Source organism: Armigeres subalbatus, chromosome 3, assembly GCF_024139115.2.
Source record: "Armigeres subalbatus isolate Guangzhou_Male chromosome 3, GZ_Asu_2, whole genome shotgun sequence".
Taxonomy (NCBI): Eukaryota; Metazoa; Arthropoda; class Insecta; order Diptera; family Culicidae; genus Armigeres; species Armigeres subalbatus.
Window position 1 is genome coordinate 198,895,917 of NC_085141.1, and position 20,291 is coordinate 198,916,207.

The 20,291-nt window shown below is 39.0% G+C and overlaps 1 protein-coding gene across 4 annotated transcripts; it reads left to right on the forward strand.

The window, feature by feature from the left end:
• The first annotated feature begins 18,353 nt into the window (after positions 1-18,353).
• Positions 18,354-20,039, forward strand: LOC134220978 (uncharacterized). Of its 4 annotated transcripts, none has more exons than XR_009982150.1 (4): positions 18,354-18,491; positions 18,549-18,731; positions 18,805-19,157; positions 19,219-19,382. XR_009982150.1 is itself a non-coding variant. In XM_062700146.1 (4 exons), the coding sequence occupies exons 1-4, from the start codon at positions 18,470-18,472 to the stop codon at positions 19,479-19,481; spliced, it is 843 nt and encodes a 280-aa protein (XP_062556130.1). In that variant the 5' UTR covers positions 18,354-18,469; the 3' UTR covers positions 19,482-20,039. The 4 variants fall into 4 exon arrangements, 3 of the variants coding, with proteins under 3 accessions (XP_062556130.1, XP_062556131.1, XP_062556129.1); XM_062700146.1 differs by having other exon boundaries at positions 18,549-18,767; positions 18,819-19,157; positions 19,219-20,039; XM_062700147.1 differs by having other exon boundaries at positions 18,819-19,157; positions 19,219-20,039.
• Positions 20,040-20,291: the final 252 nt, after the last annotated feature.

Consider the following 20,291-nt stretch of genomic DNA (forward strand, 5'->3'; position numbering starts at 1 on the left):
AGAAGCTCAAAGGAGCTGAATTAAACTACCATGCGGCTGAAAAGGAGGGACTTGCTGCACTGCGCTGCATAGAAAAGTTCCGGGGTTATATAGAGGAACCAAATTCACTTTGGTAACGGACTCTTCTGCCCTTACTTTTATTATGCGAGCGAAGTGGCGGTCATCCTCCAGGCTGAGTCGATGGAGCATCGAACTGCAGCAGTATGACATGGAGATTCGCCATCGTAAGGAAAAGAGAACATAGTGGCAGATGCGCTCTCCCGATCGATCGAATCGCTTGATGAGGAGCCCGAAGACGGGTGGTACAAAAATTTATTTGATGCTGTAGAAGAGAATCCGGAAAACTATATGGACTTCAAAATAGTAGACGGTCTGCTCTATAAGTTTGTATCGGCCAGATCCGACCTACTGGACTACCATTTCGAATGGAAACAATGTGTGCCCGCTTCAAAACGAACCCACATTATGAAGCAAGAACACGACCAAAATCTCCACATTGGATTTGTTAAATGTGTCGAGAAAATCAAACGCCGGTATTATTGGCCTCACATGAGTGCCGATATAAAAAGGTACATTTCCAAATGCGTATCATGCAAGGAAAATAAGCATTCGACTGTGTCTACCGCTTCCGAAATGGGGAAACAAAGAATTGCCACACGACCATTCCAGCTAATTTGCATGGATTACATTCAATCACTTCCCAGGAGCAAGATGGGCAACACTCACTTATTAGTGGTCATGGACCTGTTTTCTAAGTATTGCCTACTTGCACCTGTGAAAAAGATTTCTAGTGTATCTCTATGCAAAATACTGGAAGAGCAGTGGTTCAGAAAGTTCTGTACTCCGCAAATCGTTATCACCGATAACGCGACCACATTTTTGTCGAAAGACTTTAAAAATTTACTTGAACGATATGAAGTTCAGCACTGGGCCAATGCGCGACATAGAAGCCAAGCAAATCCCGCTGAACGACTAAACCGAACGATCAATGCTATGATACGATCGTATGTAAAGCAAGATCAAAAGCTTTGGGACACCAGGATCTCTGAGATAGAATTTGTGTTGAATAACACATTCCACTCGACAATTAAATTCAGTCCACATTGCGTTATATTCGGGACAGAAATAATCAGCAAAGGTTCTGAGCATAAGCTACACGAAACCGCTGACATATCAGTAGAGCAGAGAGTGGATAAGTTGAGAGGAGTGAGCAAAAGGATTAGTGAGTTGGTAAAAGATCATCTCCAAAAAGCTCACGTAGATACAAAAAGACGTTACGATCTCCGACATAAACGTTACTCACCGACGTTTGACGTGGGTCGACGAGTCTTCAAGCGGAGCTTCCGCCAATCGTCGGCAGGCAATCAGTTTAATGCCAAGCTCGGACCGCAATACTCGCCTTGCGTCATCCTGCGCAAAATTGGCACCAGTTCGTATGAGGTAGGAGATTCACAGGGGAAATCATTGGGCGTTTTCTCCGCCGCCGATTTAAAAGCTTAGGTACCTAAAACGAATGAAAGTTAAAATTCTAATCGTCGATAATTTTGGATAGGGAACGAGGAAGAGATTTTGATAAAAATCATCTCGAAATACTCAGCCTTCTTGTCACCTGCCAGAAGTCGACAGACAGTCGAATCCCGGGTAGTAGAAGTAAATATGTACGTAGATGTCGTCAGTTGAGATGTCCAGTGTACGATCATAATTAGTTGCAACGTTGCTCAATAGTAGGCAGTTGTATTTTCGTCATAGTCATTTAGTCGTCGTAATTGTCGAAATGCATGTTTTTTTTCTGTAAACTTAGGAATTTTTTTTAATTAGCATGTTGTAGCAGTAGTTTAGGTCTTGTTTTAAAATGTTTATTTGGAAGAGTTAGTTGGTCTCGTACGCAATATTGCAAGCAAGTTTTCGTTTGTAATGTATTTGAGCGAAAATTGTGTGTAGGAGATTGTAAAAATGTGAGTAAATTGTGCAGAAGTAATTCCGAAGTGTCGCTGCGTCACTGTATCACAAAAACAAAAGCAAACACTATTCATACCCACCATTCAATACCACGTGGTGCCCCATAGAGAAGCAACTGATGAGCTTCTAGCAGGAAATTAATTACGATCAACTTAGCGAAAAACCAGAACCAATGGATAGATCAATTGGCCAATATTTAATAAAACACTACCCACGATATTAAGGTTTTTCGTAGCCGGCAGATCATAAAAATTTCGTGCTAAAACCACATCGTACTTACCACATGATATTGCCTGATTTTCTCAAAATTGCACGCGGCGAACCTTTCATGAAAGGTACCGCCGCGCTTTCTGCACCCCGTTTACTTGATTCTTATGGATGAATAGCATTGCGGTGTATCGTTTGTCGCGGCCGTACCTTTCGACAGTCATTCGCCGCGTGAAGTTTTGTGCAAGTACCCATTTGGGAACATTACAAACGCCGCGCAGTGTATCATATACAGAAAATCTGACAATAACAGCATATTGTCCGTGCCACATTGAACATCTTTTTGACAGTTTTGACAGAACCGAATCACGCACACAAGAGTAAATGATAACGTTATCTCGAATAACGTACTAGAATAAAGTCCGACAACACAAATGAAATAATTCATTATACATTTTGTTTGAATTTATTATTATACAATGCTCCAATTTATTTATTAGTAGTATTTATTACATTTTAATTTGTATGCATGTTGTATTAAAGTTTTTTCCAAGCAATCGGTGAATAATTGGTAAAAATTGCACAGAGGTTGCCAGGTTTAAAAACCTTGGTATTTGTATGCTGGAGACCGGAGTCATAGACGGTGATGGTCAGTAGTAACACATGTTTATGAAACTGAGTTGAGTTGGTAATTACAACAATGATAACTTATGACCCCGTAACTCAATCGCAATGCTATCCAAATTCACACAATTTTTACTGTTATTTGTTCTATTTTAATCTAGTACGTCATGGACGAAAAGTTTCACAGTCTACAGTCAAAGAAGTTAATACTGTCTCTATGTTGGTTTTTCGTGTTGTGCAGGTTCAGAGGTACGTGTGATCAGTGAAAGCTAGTGAGGTTTGCAGATAAAAAAATATTCACTTTGTAAATATTTTTTTACCCGAGCTGGGGAGAGTGTAAGTGTTGGTTAGGTTATGTCGAGAGTGTTACCGAGAAATCCGTGTTTAGTGTAGTGTATTTCGTGGAATAAATGTTGTAAATGCAGGTAATACTCGTGTCTCAGTGTAGGTTTTTCCCAGTCAGCTCCTGTAGTAGGCTAGACCTTAAATTGAGCTCTACCACCACCCTACGCAGCCAACCACCCACTGAAGTACAGTGTCCCACCACCAGAGGACCAAGGAAAAGCCCTTTGGACGGCCATGAAGGGGTGGCGTAATGTGGCCATTTGGTTGGAAATGAGGTCACTGCCCGAGGGACGAGGTCATAGACCTCAATGCATGGTATTACCGTCTCCCTGTCCACAGAACTCTTCACTAACGAAAAAGTCGTCGACCAAGAAAGTTTGAGTTGGAAAATTAGGAGCTAGCAATTCGAAAGTATTACATAGTGAAAGAGAAAGTGGACAGTGGAATAAAAGTCGGTGCAGTGGACATCAGGTAAACGGTAGTTACCTCGTAGTAGCAAAACCTGAACGCATTATTCCTCCAATTATCAGAACCCCGCCGTTTTTTGGACAAAAACCAGAAGGCCGCCGTTTTTTGGACAAAACCCAGAAGGCCGCCGTTTAGAGTCCCGAAGAAAGCCGTGGTGTACCGTCCTCGACCAATACCGGCATCGTATCCGCCGAAGGCCAATCCGTCACCATATTGGCAGGTCGAGAGTGCGCGTCTCCGTCCCGGAAACTACAACGGACGCCCAAGCCACCCCGAAAGACATTGGGACGCCATCGCTAGTCGCCGGCGTTCCTGGATTAGCCGCCATTGAAGAACAGGAAGCAGGAAAGGAAGGGAAGGTGTGGTGGAACTGTGGAAGGAAGTAGGGGCCCCGAAGTAAGGTTAGATTAGCGAATAAGGAAGTGGGAAGGAGAGATTAGAAGGGAAAGAGGTTAGAAAAGAGAAGCCGAATAAAGTGTGTTCTGTTAAAATACTGTGGTTTTCCTATTTGGAGTGCGAGAATTACCTGTCCGCGAGTTTCTGGAGGTGAGCGTGCCGACCCTGAGGCCGTTTGATTCATGGAGTCTCTGTGTTGCTCGAGGTAAACTTACCAGTAATTACAAAACACACAGCGATAAAAAAGATTTTGACAAAAGTTGTATCCATTACACCTGCATGCAAGGGGGATGTCGAATAAGTTACAGAACATTTGGGAGCTTAAAACATCACATTGTTACAAAACACCCTTTCCCCAACAACCCGGTGAACCACAATACGCCTGGTGAACTACTAATAAGTCAATCTCCAGTTCTTCAAAACAATGTCGATACCGAGCAGCCTCCTGATATTTTAGTACAGAATGACCATGAAGCAGAAATCGAATACCGTCGTGCGGGGCTTCTTTTGACAAATCAGGGGCTACTTTGGACATTTTAAAACAAGAATTATAACGAAAATTACTATAAATTTGCCATTATCACCAATCGGGTGTCTTGTTGATAGTTGGATGGCAACTTTCTGTTTCAAATTTGGTATTTTTTCCGTTTATTTTTTTCAAAAAATCAAAAATCCAAAGTAGCCCCCGGAATCAAAAGAAGCCCCGCACGACGGTATTGCACTTCGGAAGCCATAAAGGAATTTGCAGCAATATCTGTTTGTCGGTTAAAAGCAGACTTGTCTTTCACCGACAAAAAGCTGAAGGAAGTGATGGATTTTTGTGAATCTATCGTTGGACAAATCAATACTTTAGTTCGACATAAAGTGTCCGAATTTATAGACCAATACGCACCCCAGATTCCCACAGAACGAATAGTTGAACTGCAAAACAGCATGTGGTTGGATGATATCTTAAAAAAAAGTCAGAACGCATGCTAAACAACGGAATTTCATAAACGAAACAGTAGGAACGATTCCGGAACCTCGTGCCGTCATGCTAAGAGAAGGGACAGGTATCCGATTCGCTATGGGCAAAGAGATATCAATCAAGGTAAATTTTTTTACAACTATTACAATGCCCAAATTATTCGCATATTCCAACATTGATGTTCCATTACGCTATTTATGTAATTTTATGTGAGCTGTTCAGTATCAGTTTGACGTTAGACTTTTCAATTGAGTTGAACAAGTCACTTGAATTGAACGAACGTGTAAACACCACCGCTCAACAACCGAATCTATCATTAAAAATTAATACATACTTAGCTTAAGCTGCTCTATAGTATACCCAAATTTTGATGAATGGTGCTAATTGTAAATTATTAAATTATTAATTAAGAAATTTCTATCCATTTAATTTTTATGGATAATGAATAATGAGTGGGATTTTTGAACTCATATTATCCCAGTATTCTATAAATAGAACAACTGTTTTATACGTTTTGCAAGCAATAATTATTCCATAAGATGGTATGCATAAAGGTGATATTAATTTGATTATTTCGACTATCATATGGGACAGATATGTACGAGCGAGTATGGTCAGAACTATAAATTAACCGAAAAACTATAGTGTGTATTTTATTGTATTTATAGATTAAATATACATTCCAATACATACCGTTACAGTTTGTTTGGGTGATGAAAAAATTACCATTCGCGGGACAGTTGTTGTTGTAGCTGGTGATACATTGGCGATGCATGAACTGTTTGGGTTGTTAGGACCATCTGCAAGCTATTTTTGAGTGTACAATAACCCGAAATGAATTTCTTGATGATCCTCATTCGAACAATTATCCCTTGCGCGATCGCCAATGGTATGAAGAGAATCTCGGTCGACTACACAACAAACAAATAGCTCCGAAGGATTGTGGACTTAAACCAAACGGGTGTATCCTGAATGAATTACAACAGTTCCATTTGACCAACAACCATTCATTTGATGTAATGCATGATCTAGCGGAAGGAGTGATTCCCATTACAATACAACTAGTTCTTGCACATTACTACAGGGATAAGTCACTAGGATTTTCAATCGTCTTCATTAATCATCGTATAAAAACATTCTACTACGGCTATCGAGACGCAAAAACAAACCGTCCGCCAACATAACTGCCTCTATGCTACTGCAACCGACAAAGCACAAGATGAGACAAACAGCTCCACAGTATCTATTACTGCTGCAAGCATTTCCATTTCTTTTTAGTCATAAAGTGCCACATGATTGCAAATATATGGAACTAATAGGCGTACTTATCAACATAACGCGAATATCCTTTTCGCCAACTGTTCCGGATTATCTAATAGCAGAACTGAAACATATAAAATTCACGAGAAAAATCAATTGCTGAAAAACCAGCAAAAGGGGACGGGACAGGTCAATTGCTGAAAAATCAGCAAAAGTTTCTCAATGAGCAATTGCTGATATGTCAGTAATCAAAATCAAATTGCTGAAATATCAGCAAAATAGCTGTCATTTTTCGGAATGTAGTTTTGCTGGTTGACAGTAATCTAAGTTGCGCTTTGCTGATAATTCAGAAAACGATCTGTCATATTCGGAAATAATGTTTTGCTGGTTTACAGTGAAAATAAATTTACCTTTGCTGATCTTCCAGCATAAGAACTGTCATGCATCTAAAATAAAATTTGCTGGAATGAACCAGCATTAATTTTTGCTGGAAAAATTGCTGGTTTAACAGCACAAAAAAAACCAGCAAAATTTTGCTGGATTTCAGCGAAAAAAAATTAGTGTGTACCTTATTCTCTTGCAGAGTAGCATCTTTCCATGAGCCAATCTAGTCGTCAGCCATTTTTTTTCTAACACGAGGCTGTATCCATTCAATGTCAGTAGCACTTATCAAAATCAATTTCTTTTAACCCAACTTTTCTCCACAAACTTCCACCTCAGTCGCTAGATACCCTTTTAAGGTGGTTATACAACAAAGCCACAAATCGGCCATCTTGGAAGCCACGTGTTTTTTCTAGTGATTTTCCAAGAGCACGAATTGAGAGAACCACAACGCCCATGGGGATGAAACATCCGTAGATTGTTTGCTTACTCATGCTAAACAATCGACTTCAATATCAGCATTGTACGATAATTTTTACGCTAGATTTGAACTTTTGATAATAGCAGTATAAAACCGTGTGGTGAATTTAAAATTCACCATGGCTTGATTGTATAATCACCTTAAACCTGCACTCCATGTACTCAAATAACCACTATCAGAACAATTATTCACCATAACCATTTTTATATAGATTTTCCATTTGAAGAGCAGTTTGATTCCAGATATATTCACACTGATCTCATTTTTTTCGCCATTTTGGATTTGCAAGAATTTCCAACCCCACGACACAATCGCATTTTTAATTCGGAATTTGTTTCCGAGTATCATCTAAAAACTCACCTTCCACTTTATCGCCGAAACCGTAAAACCACAACAATCGAAAAACAAGTTAATCTAGAGATTTATTTTACTCTCGTCGCCAAAAACTGTAGTGTCGGATTGAATAAAGAACAACCGCGTCGCTTCGTAGCTAACAATCAACTCCCCGTTTATTTCATCTTCTTCTCTTCTACTCTACATGTCTACAAGTATATAATGCTTAAGGGTCTGTCTCAATTGGATAATTAAACTGAAATTAATCTTAAAAGTGACATTTCAATAATTATCGAATAACCCTGCTCGCAGAGCAAGATTACTTTTGACAGATATCGAATCATTTTCCATCGATGTCCTATTGGAATTGCTGGGTAGCACTAGCCATTCTTTTAACGGGCTGATTTTTTAATTTTCGAGCTGTCACTTTTAAGTTTAATTCTCCAAATGAGACAGACCCTAAGTATATAATGCACTCTACGTATTATTATTATTTAATCAGACTAAGGCCGAAGTGGCCTGTGCGGTATATAAGAGTCTTCTCCATTCGGCTCGGTCCATGGCTACACGTCGCCAACCACGCAGTCTACGGAGGGTCCGCAAGTCATCTTCCACCTGATCGATCCACCTTGCCCGCTGCGCACCTCGCCTTCTTGTGCCCGTCGGATCGTTGTCGAGAACCATTTTCGACTCGATATAATCAGAACCATAATGCGACTCGATATAATCGGCAAAGACCTAGGCGACGAATGCACTCTACGTATGCATACGTGTATTCTACACCACCCAGCCCTAAACAGTATTCCTCGAACTTCCAATAACATTTTAGGGTGGCACAATAAGTGGAATACACTTTTGAAACGAGGAAGGCCTCCGTTTTACAGCGTTCCAACATGGTTACCACTGGAAGAAAGAAATGCGACCACTGCAGGCTAAGGCTTTGGTCCGATTCGTGAATCAAAATCGAATTAAACTTAAAAACTTGACAGTTCAAAAATTTCCAAATAACCCTGCTCGCAGAGCAAGATTACTTTTGACAGATATTGAATCATTTTTGATAGATGTTTTGTTGGTCTTGCTGGGTAGCACCTGCCATTCTTATGAGCGGGGGATTTCATAATTTCCGAACTGTCACATTTAAGTTTAATTCGCTTTTAATTCACGAATCGGACCAAAGCCTAAGTTGCTTCGTGTCTCTGGCCTTACGATCACCTTCGTATACAATGGAGCTAAGGGTCTGTCTCATTTGGAGAATTAAACTTAAAAGTGACAGTTCGAAAATTACAGTTATTATTGAATTATTATCAGCACAGTTTGAGTATAGTTTTGCTTTAATTTTATTTTCCGACAATGGAATGAAACAGTGAAATTTTTGGGTTCCTTGGATCGTTTTTGCATTATTATATTGCTCGCTGAGCTCTGAAGCCTCAGTAGTATTAAAACAAAATGATAATTTGGTTAAATCTTTTTCTTTTCTACGATTCGCCCAAATCAAAAAGTTCTTTCGCAGTTATAATTGGATGCTCACGTTCTTTGGCTAAACTTGCTCTTGTGGCCATGCGCTTTATTGTTCCTCCAATAGCACCACAAGGACCTTTGCTATGTGACGTAGCAAAAAAATGCCATTCTGCATCAATTCCGTACATTGAATTAAATTGACATAGGCTCGAAAAATTCTTATGATTTTTGTACTGCGACGCTGCTCCATCAGACATGAAATATATCTTTTTGACTACTTTATTCTTATCAACGTGTAAAAGTTAATCATTTTTTCAATGAACAAGTTTACGGATACTGAATCGTGTCTTAAATCTTCGGAAATTATAATAAAACTTAAGTGTTCAATTTGCGTACTTCCGTTAAAATACATAACGAATGGATGAATTGTAGCTTGTTGTACGTTCCAGTGATGGGACTGCACTTCATCTTTTCAGAAAAAATTTCAGAAAAATCACAAATGACTAAAAATTCACCATTTTGTAATGTATTTTTCGTATTTTTTAAAAAGCTGGATTGTTCTGTTTTAATGAAATCGTGAGGGATTAAACTTTCTAATTTCAAGCAAAAATATGACACAAACTCATCTACAGGTTTTACAATAGTTTCTAGGTCACACCTATCCGTGGTCACCCATTGCTCAAATGATAACTGATCAATATATTTTTCTTCAAACTCAGCGAATAAAGTATTTTCCAATGATGAAGAACCTGGACAATACGAACAAGATCGCAGATAGCAATTTGATGTTGTATTTTCACACAAAAGACTACCAGTTAACATTTTAATATCCTTTGTTAAATTGATTCTTTTCAAACTATGTAAAATCATGGGTTCTCATTATGTGTTTCTGAATTGGAAAGAAGCTTGCATTGCCTTGGCCGAAGGCTTGCCATTGAGGAAAACCCTACTTTAATATTATCGTGAATGTCCTTGAAACGTGTGTCCGCTTCTTTCAAAGTCGTCATCATTAATCGTTTTTGAATTGCTTGACGCTTTCCATCTTTTTTTACTGATACATAATCTTTTTGACCAGGCATAGCTCGTCTTACTTCATCATCTTCAAAATATTGAACTACTATTTCTTTTGTCTCATCTGTTAATGCAGTACTAGACCTAGTATTTTTGGTTGAAAGACAGTTATTCTTCAATTGTTTTGCCTCTTTTACTGTACTTCTATTGGTTTTGAACTCATCAATGGCATCCTGAATAGACCACGAACTTGGCAGCATCGACAAAATCAATAATTTTTCTTTCTTTGTCGTGGCTGCATTCGAGAACCTTTCCTTCATATTTATAATTACCTGTATTTTCTGTATTTTCCACATCATCAGGTCCTATTTTGAAGAGGTTTCTTCGTACAGCTTCGTTTATTTCACGGCATTTTTTCTCCGGGTAATAAACGTAGTCCATCTTACTCCATTTAATCGGAGTCACTTTTATCCCAGCTATGCCCTCTTTAAAGCGTTCGATGTTGACCTTTTGGATACACTCATCTTCCGATTGATTTGTTGAAACAGATTTCGCTGATGGTACGGTGGCAAGGCTCTCAGCACTTGATACTTCTGGTAATTCCTCAGTTGTTGTCGGTACATCTGGCAATTCCTCAGTTGATGTCGTTTTCGAACTTCCTGCGCTTTGCTCAACCGATGATATACAGATTGTTCTTTTGTCAATGTTTAGACGACAGGACGTGCAAATGCGTAAATTTGTATTCAATGTGGACATTGGATCATAACCAGTCACTTTCAGTTTATCTATGGTGCTTTCGGTGAGATTTCGTAACTCTTTTGAACACTTTTTTCCATCAAACGGCCTACAACAGTTGAGAAAGCGGCTTCTCATGTTGTTCGTTATATTCCAATAAACAAAATCACTTTTGAGTTTTTACTGACTAGTTTGGTGCCATTTGCTTGACTGAACAAAAAAATTACCATAAGATCTTTAACAACCTTATTTTGCTTTTTCGTGAGCATTGTCATGTATGTAGCTATCATGCATTTGTTGTTGTTGAAGATACCCGTTTCCTCCCGATCATAAAGTCTATTCTCTAAGAGGTTTCCCGTAACACGGTAGATCACTTTGACGTAGTGTGTTGCGGTGTAAGATCTACCAAACAGAGCCCTGTAGCATACTAAATATCTATTTCATCTGCAAAGATCATAAATAAGAGATCTTAACGTTTTCCAACAGAGCAAACATGCAGCTCAATTTCAGAATGTTCTCACGCGCAAGTCAGATGCGCTTATTCACATTCACTTAAGTGGAATTAGGGGAGAACGGTCCAAAATGCACCCCTTAAGCTTTTTCGATGTTTTCGCCCATATAAACAAAAATACACAACCATTTCAACGTATAGGTGCAACATTTACAAACCCAGCTACATTTCACAATGATCTCCTATTCAAAACAATAAGGTTTTCATGATTTTCTAACGGATTTAAAAAATGTTTTAAAAATAGGCCTAGGGCAAAACGCTCGAATGGTGGTCTAAAATGACTCAATTGCATGCAAAATGATGGTGAACGCATGGTTGTTTGTTTTTTCTTAATGGATTGAACTACAATCTTACGGATGTGGCGGAAGAATAACAAATCGTTGAATTCAAGTGAATATGAAGGGATTTTGCTAAATTTTTCCAATGGAGCTCACTGATGGATAACTAATTATGAAGTGTAATGGTAATATTCGTTCGTAAATGTACTACAACAGATTATATGAGTGAACTTATGAGTGAGGTCATTTTGCCCCAGGGGTGCATTTTGGACCGTTCTCCCCTACAACAATTCCATGAATCCATCTGGAACATAATGTTCCATAGCTAATAAATTCCTTTAGGTGACATACAACATTTCTAAGAATTATTCTGTGTCATGTCACTTTACACAAAAGATATTTTAGTTCTAGATAAAGATTGTCGCTTCGGTTCCCTTTGTTCTGCTGTCCGAAACATGTGTGGTACATACCTGTCAAATCGTATGGATTTTCCTTCTTTGACATTTAGCTCCCCTATCCTCGCCAGCAAAAGATGTTCCGGACAGCGACGACAGCGACAATCTTTATCTAGTAACTAAAATATCTTTTCTTTACACCTATCGATTCCCATACCACACAAGTGCTTGTAACTAGAGCAATGCGCTTGTTTTCTTCAGTGACAACATGACAACAAGGCAAGCAATGTGAACACGCCCTTCGATACAACTATGTATACGTATTGGTTATTGCCTGATTTTCTCAAAATTGCACGCGGCGAACCTTTCATGAAAGGTACCGCCGCGCTTTCTGCACCCCGTTTACTTGATTCTTATGGGTGAATAGCATTGCGGTGTATCGTTTGGCGCGGCCGTATCTTTCGACAGTCATTCGCCGCGTGAAGTTTTGTGCAAGTACCCATTTGGGAACATTACAAACGCCGCGCAGTGTATCATATCCAGAAAATCTGACAATATTGTCTTTACGATTTTCACTCCTCTGATTGGTTAATTAGTAAATGGTTGTTCCTAGCTTCTCACATCATAGACAGAGAAAGCATAATTAAGAATTAACGATGTACTAGAATTAAGAAGTTTCTTATCCATAATGGTTGTTTACATATGAGCTAGTTCTAGCGGACAATGCACTATCCGACAATACTAGCACGAAATTGGCATAATGTAAACGCTTATTAGCTAGGCCAATTCCTGTTTACATTGTGCTAATATTGCGCTAGTATTAGCGGATAGTGCATTGTCCGCTAGAACTAGCTCATATGTAAACGGGCCATAAGACTGACAATAAAGAGAATAACTTTTCCAACCCCGAATCGAAGCACATCTTCATTCTTTAAGATCGAAGTCCAAAGATACCAAAGCCCTAGCCTAATCCATTTTTCTAGCTAGGGCAATAAGTTGTGGTAATTAAGGATTCATCGTATTTAGTTCTCGCTACCAACAGCAGTCTCAGAAATAAAACATAATTAATGTTACCTTGCAGACAGTTGAAAGACTCGAATTCTTCTTGTTTGAGGCTAAACTGTATGCAGCGGAAACAACTTTTCAAGCAATTAGTTAAAAAACCTCGGTACCCGGTCCTGACTGACTGCTAGAAAAATCGGGTTAGGGGTTTAAATACGTACTAACTCTTCTTGAACTGGTGAACAATGGTAGTGAGAGGAACACACGGAAGTTCTTATCACTGAACAAATTCTCTTGCTTGAAAAGGTCTTGTAGACAGAGCTAAATCCCGGGTATTAAGAGTTTCACTGGTGATATTCTAGAAGCAAGACAAGGATGTGGATAGGGCTCCGATGCATGGCCAAAAACAGTATTACTGTTCTGTTTTCTCAAGAAAGGATTGATTTCCTATTGATAAGGGGCGCGCCTTCAATGAGATTGCTTTCTATGAAGGGTCTAAATAGCGGGACCTTGTCATGGTGGTCTTGAAAAAACAAAACAACAACTGTATCGAAACCGATACTGCATTGCTTCTCAATAGCACTGGAGTAATTCGATATGCACTTAAACACTAAGGATACGGGTAACTGTACAATAGATCTAATAATTCTCGGGTACTTATTCAAAAGGACGTATGTGATTTTGTAAACAAAGATTCAAATGTCGATTTGTCCAATCCGATAGCACTCCCACGCAAACCATCACCACAGACAGGTAGGTTAAGCCTTCGGCTAGCTGTTGGTGGTGTTGGTTTGCGTGGGAGTGCCATCAGATTGGACAAATCGACGTTTAAATCTTTGTTTACAAAATCACATACGTCCTTTTGAATAAGTACCCGAGAATTGGTCGCAGTGGCACACCCGAACAGGAAAAAAAGAGGTATATTGTTTGCAGGTAAACTATAGACGTATACGTGTATATAAATCTTTGATTTTGCAGCTTTTGTCTTAAAAATAACATTTCTGATATGTTTCTTATTATCAACAGGTTTCAAAACTATTTAAAGAATTTTTCGCCAGTCACGTATAATGAAAATTATGACATTATCAATACTTTTGATCACAACACTGGATCGTGTCTAAGTTTCTTATAGATGCTATGAATAATTAAATCAAAATATCATGAAAATAACTTGTTTAAATCACTCAAAGCCCTTAACAATAATATCTGTATCAAACTGCAATTCTCGAAATAACTTACACGGCAAATTTTTTTTTTTTTACTAAATGTGAAAATTGTGAAATGTTTGAAATGTCATAACTTTTGTGTTTATTAGTTTACCATCACCAAATTATAGCTAATATAATGGACTGTTTTCCTAAAAAATTACGTTCGTAAAAAGATAGGGTTTTGAGATATTTGAGTTTTTGTGACAAAAATGATATTTTTGAAGGTAAAAAAAAAGTTTTTTACTGTGCACATTTTCTTAAGAATTATCATTTAGGGTCTGTCTCAATTGGATAATTAAAATGAAATTAAACTTAAAAGTGACATTTCAATAATTATCAAATAACCCTGCTCGCAGAGCAAGATTACTTTTGACAGATATAGAATCATTTTCCATCGATGTCCTATTGGAATTGCTGGGTAGCACCAGCCATTCTTATAACGGGGTGATTTTTTAATTTTCGAATTGTCACTTTTAAGTTTAATTCTCCAAATGAGACAGACCCTTAGTTGTCTAACTTTGCTGAAAAAGTCATAACAATCGAACATTCCGTTTTTGCTGTGCAGCTTTTTAAATATTTTTGAACCATTTTCACATACACCCTTTTGAAAAGTTAGCCGTGACTCAATATGAAGATAAGAAAATTATTTTGAGCTTTTTAGTGGAATGTTTTCACCTGTCATAAGACGAGTTTGAACAATCCCATTGAATTCCACCACTTAATTGTATCCTGACAGATACGTATTTCGACCTCAACAGTAAGGCCGTCTTCAGTGTCTTGTACTTGACTCGACTTGAAGAAAATGATCGCAGCTTACACTATTTATACTATGCGTAGGTATAATAATTTATCTAGGTACTTATCTTACTACGGTGCTTATTTCTACTCGCTTGATGCGCTTAATGCTTAGGTATAAACTTGAAGAGCCAGGAGCTACCATTTCCTTGATCTTTATTCAACAACCGCGTTTGTACCTGTCGGTAGATTTCCAAGCTCTCAGCAACATCAAGTTTCCACGGAGAAGAGGCATTTCTTAAAATTTTAATGTTTGATGTCGTAATTGAATGATTTTCCTGATATACATGTTCAGCTACCTTAGACCTAAACTCATAATTTAATCCCTTATCAGTTTCCCTCTTAGCCTTACTTACTTCTGCAGTATGTTCTTTGAACCTTACATCTAACGATCTTTTGTTTGACCTACATATACTTTATCACACTGTGAACAATTAATTTGATAAACCCCGGCCTTATTTAACATTTCTACTCTATCCTTTGTGGAGCCCAACAGTGTCTTCAGTTGATTGCTTCTGCTGGAGAATACTAAATCGATGCCGAATTTCCTCAGTAGATGGCGTAGCTGGTGGGTGATGTGTCGATCATAGGGGACCTATACCCTCTTCAGCGGTTCATCGATCGGTGTTAGTGTTGTCAGTTCGTTTTCCGTAGGTTCCTCTGCTTCTTGTTGATGATTGCTTGTATTGTTCTTTCCTTGTATCCATTGATCCTCGCTGTTTCCAAGATGTGTTGTAGCTCCTTCGTTTTTCCTTCTTCGCTCAGGGAATCGTCTGCATCCTGTGGATCATGTGATGAAAAGCTGCCATTTTGTGCTGATACGAATGATTTGATGTGTATGGGATGACTCTCATGGTGTTGGTGGGCTTCCTGTAGATTTCGAAGTCTAATGTTGCATTTGTTCCCTTGATAACCAGTAGATCCAAGAAAGGTAATCTACCTTCCTTTTCCTCCTCGTGGGTGAATTTGATGTCTTTATGCACGTTGTTTATCGCTTCCAAAATCCTGGGTAGATCTTTCCGGTTGATGATGCTGAAAATGTCGTCCACGTATCTCCACCACTTCTCGGGTAGTACTCCTTGTTCCTCTAGGTTGTCCTCCAAATTCGCCATGAATAATTCGCACAAAACGGTGATAGCGGATTTCCCATAGGTGCACCCTTCGTTTGTTTGTAGAAGCTTCCACGGAATGTAAAGTAGTTCTCATTCATGCATAATCTTGCAAGCTTGAGATACATCTTTACCTTTCCTCGCCATGTTGTATCCGTCCGTTGTCCTAGTAGCCAATCCTCCAAAGGTTCAGAGCATCCTTCACTGGAACGCTTGGGAACAATGCCGCTACGTCGAATGATACCATGATGTCCTCTTCTCCGATGTTTCCTGATTCCAAATCCTCTTGGTGAACTCCTGGGTGTTTACAACTGATCTGGGGAACGGCTTCGGCATACTCTGGAACTCCTTGACTAACCACTTGGCCAAGTTTTGTGTAGGGGATCCCACTGATGAAACTATTTCTCGCATCTCTGTACCTGGCTTATGTATCTTTGGTAGTCCTTTGATCCTTGGTAAAACAGGGTTCGTCATTTTAACGCGGGCTTCTCCGATGATCGTCTTGCATTCCTTTATCGTTTTATCCGTAAGTCGGATTAGTCCGGGTAGTGGGTCCACTCTCAAATGCCTGTATGGTCCTCCGTTGATTTTTGTCGTCATCTGTTCATCGTAGAGTGGACCCACTACCCGGACTAATCCGACTTACGGATAAAACGATAAAGGAATGCAAGACGATCATCGGAGAAGCCCGCGTTAAAATGACGAACCCTGTTTTACCAAGGATCAAAGGACTACCAAAGATACATAAGCCAGGTACAGAGATGCGAGAAATAGTTTCATCAGTGGGATCCCCTACACAAAACTTGGCCAAGTGGTTAGTCAAGGAGTTCCAGAGTATGCCGAAGCCGTTCCCCAGCAGATCAGTTGTAAACACCCAGGAGTTCACCAAGAGGATATTGGAATCAGGAAACATCGGAGAAGAGGACATCATGGTATCATTCGACGTAGCGGCATTGTTCCCAAGCGTTCCAGTGAAGGATGCTCTGAACCTTTTGGAGGATTGGCTACTAGGACAACGGACGGATACAACATGGCGAGGAAAGGTAAAGATGTATCTCAAGCTTGCAAGATTATGCATGAATGAGAACTACTTTACATTCCGTGGAAGCTTCTACAAACAAACGAAGGGTGCACCTATGGAAATCCGCTATCACCGTTTTTGTGCGAATTATTCATGGCGAATTTGGAGGACAACCTAGAGGAACAAGGAGTACTACCCGAGAAGTGGTGGAGATACGTGGACGACATTTTCAGCATCATCAACCGGAAAGATCTACCCAGGATTTTGGAAGCGATAAACAACGTGCATAAAGACATCAAATTCACCCACGAGGAGGAAAAGGAAGGTAGATTACCTTTCTTGGATCTACTGGTTATCAAGGGAACAAATGCAACATTAGACTTCGAAATCTACAGGAAGCCCACCAACACCATGAGAGTCATCCCATACACATCAAATCATTCGTATCAGCACAAAATGGCAGCTTTTCATCACATGATCCACAGGATGCAGACGATTTCCCTGAGCGAAGAAGGAAAAACGAAGGAGCTACAACACATCTTGGAAACAGCGAGGATCAATGGATACAAGGAAAGAACAATACAAGCAATCATCAACAAGAAGCAGAGGAACCTACGGAAAAACGAACTGACAACACTAACACCGATCGATGAACCGCTGAAGAGGGTATCGGTCCCCTATGATCGACACATCACCCACCAGCTACGCCATCGACTGAGGAAATTCGGCATCGATTTAGTATTCTCCAGCAGAAGCAATCAACTGAAGACACTGTTGGGCTCCACAAAGGATAGAGTAGAAATGTTAAATAAGGCCGGGGTTTATCAAATTAATTGTTCACAGTGTGATAAAGTATATGTAGGTCAAACAAAAAGATCGTTAGATGTAAGGTTCAAAGAACATATTGCAGAAGTAAGTAAGGCTAAGAGGGAAACTGATAAGGGATTAAATTATGAGTTTAGGTCTAAGGTAGCTGAACATGTATATCAGGAAAATCACTCAATTACGACATCAAACATTAAAATTTTAAGAAATGTCTCTTCTCCGTGGAAACTTGATGTTGCTGAGAGCTTGGAAATCTACCGACAGGTACAAACGCGGTTGTTGAATAAAGATCAAGGAAATGGTAGCTCCTGGCTCTTCAAGTTTATACCTAAGCATTAAGCGCATCAAGCGAGTAGAAATAAGCACCGTAGTAAGATAAGTACCTAGATAAATTATTATACCTACGCATAGTATAAATAGTGTAAGCTGCGATCATTTTCTTCAAGTCGAGTCAAGTACAAGACACTGAAGACGGCCTTACTGTTGAGGTCGAAATACGTATCTGTCAGGATACAATTAAGTGGTGGAATTCAATGGGATTGTTCAAACTCGTCTTATGACAGGTCAATATGAAGATTTGATATCGAAAAATGACGTTTTAGATGAAATTGAAAAACTGTGCAAAGTTTCAGATATTTTCGAAATGGTCACTCAGGATCGACCCCAAAGTTGAGCGAATCATTTCGTTGGAGGAGCAAATATGTTTGTGGCTTACACTTCCGGTCCGGTAGATAAATTGAATGTTTATGTAAGTTTTCTTAAATTTCATATATTTATAGGCAAGCCCGCAAGATCAACGGACGTCTTGAATGAGGATTGGGTGCCTTCATTAGGACTACCTGAATCATTCAGTGATAGCAACAGCGACAGTGTTTCACTTATTTCGGAATCGAGTTCCACAACTTCAAACAGTAGTCTTGCAAGACGTAGTAACGATCACTTCTCGTCACAATCAACTGATAGTAAAAATTCTTCTTCATCCCACACACAATCGAAATGTTCGGTAAGAGAATCATATTCAGGATCGTATCACAGTGGATTTGTTACAGACGCCGATGCATCCGGGTCAAGGTTGTCATCACGGACAAGTGCCAGATCTACGAAATGTGGTGATTCTATTTTATCACAGTCTCTTGGAAGTGACAATCTCAGTTTGCTTGAGGACGAGGACACGCAAACGATTGTAAACTGTGAAAAACAAATATCCATAGAAGAAGCATCTATCGTGTTATCGAACGATACTGAAAATTATGTGATAAAACCCGCCGTATTCAAAGAGAATGTACCCGTTGCTGATAATACCGTTCAATCCGACCTAGTATCAAATGACGACAACTCAATATTGAATGCATCTCTGATTCGTAAAGAAGTCGGGGTGCAAGTAGGAGGTATTTCTCAATCATCACTACAATTTTCAGTTTCTCATTTTGTTTTTTTTTTCTTTTTCAGCAAGGTGCTTTCCGGCGGAAACTTTTACGCAGTACTACAAAGAAATTATACGTTTACAGGAACATAATTATAGATTAGAAAATCAGATATCGCAGGCATGTAAGGGAATAGAGTTTTTAGTAGATGATGCCAAGTGTAATTATTATACAGGGATTGAAAAGCTATCGATATTTGCTAAGCTTTATCAGTATTTGACACCATCGCTTGATGAACCATATTGCAAGTTCAGCCAAGACCAAATGTTGGTTATGACACTAAGTTGAGACTGAATACCCAATTCACAACATTGGCCTATGAGTATAATGTATGTATCAACACTGTATCAAATTTTTTTCATAGGACATTGTACGTCATCTTCCAATGTTGTCGATGGGCAATTGAACCCACGAAGAGGGAAAACTTGTCCCGGCACATTCCATCCGCATTTCATAACATGTTTGGCAGTAAGAGAGTATTTATTATCGACTGTTTCGAGGTACGTTGCCAAACACCAAGCGATGTTAAGGTATCAGTGATGCACTTCAGTAATTATAAGAAACATGAAACGATCAAATTTTTGATAGCATGCCATCCGGATGGTACAATCGCTTTTGTATCCATTGGATACGCTGGCAGATGTTCCGATCGTGAAGTTTTCATTCAAAGCAAATTCTTAGATTTAATAGGACAAAGGGTTTGATATTTCCGACCTTATTAAGAGTAAGAAAGCCTCATTAAACATACCTACGTTCCTTAGATGAAAAACTCAGTTTACTATGAAAGAGTTAGAAGCTGACAAGCAAATTACTTCGCTGAGGATTCACATTGAGCGACTAATCGGATTAGTTCCCCAGCAAACCAGCAATCGTATAAGAATGTAAACATTAAATTATATATATTCACAGATCAGATCGTAATCATATATAGATCCAGCAGAAGTTGTGAAAAATTGTAGAAAGGTTACATATAATGCAAATGTACAAACTAATTACAATCTATGTCATAAGTTGTAAATATGTAAATTTAAACTCACAACGGAATCATATATCGCAAATATTTGAAAAAATGCATATATGAGCATCTGAAGTTACAAT

Excerpts from the sequence above, each read along its gene's own strand:
- LOC134220978 (XM_062700145.1), top strand. The coding sequence starts at position 18,470 with ATGTTTGTGGCTTACACTTCCG. Across the intron at positions 18,492-18,548 it reads GTTTGTGGCTTACACTTCCG|GCAAGCCCGCAAGATCAACG; the intron begins GTCCGGTAGATA and ends ATATATTTATAG. Across the intron at positions 19,158-19,218 it reads AGTCGGGGTGCAAGTAGGAG|CAAGGTGCTTTCCGGCGGAA; the intron begins GTATTTCTCAAT and ends TTTCTTTTTCAG.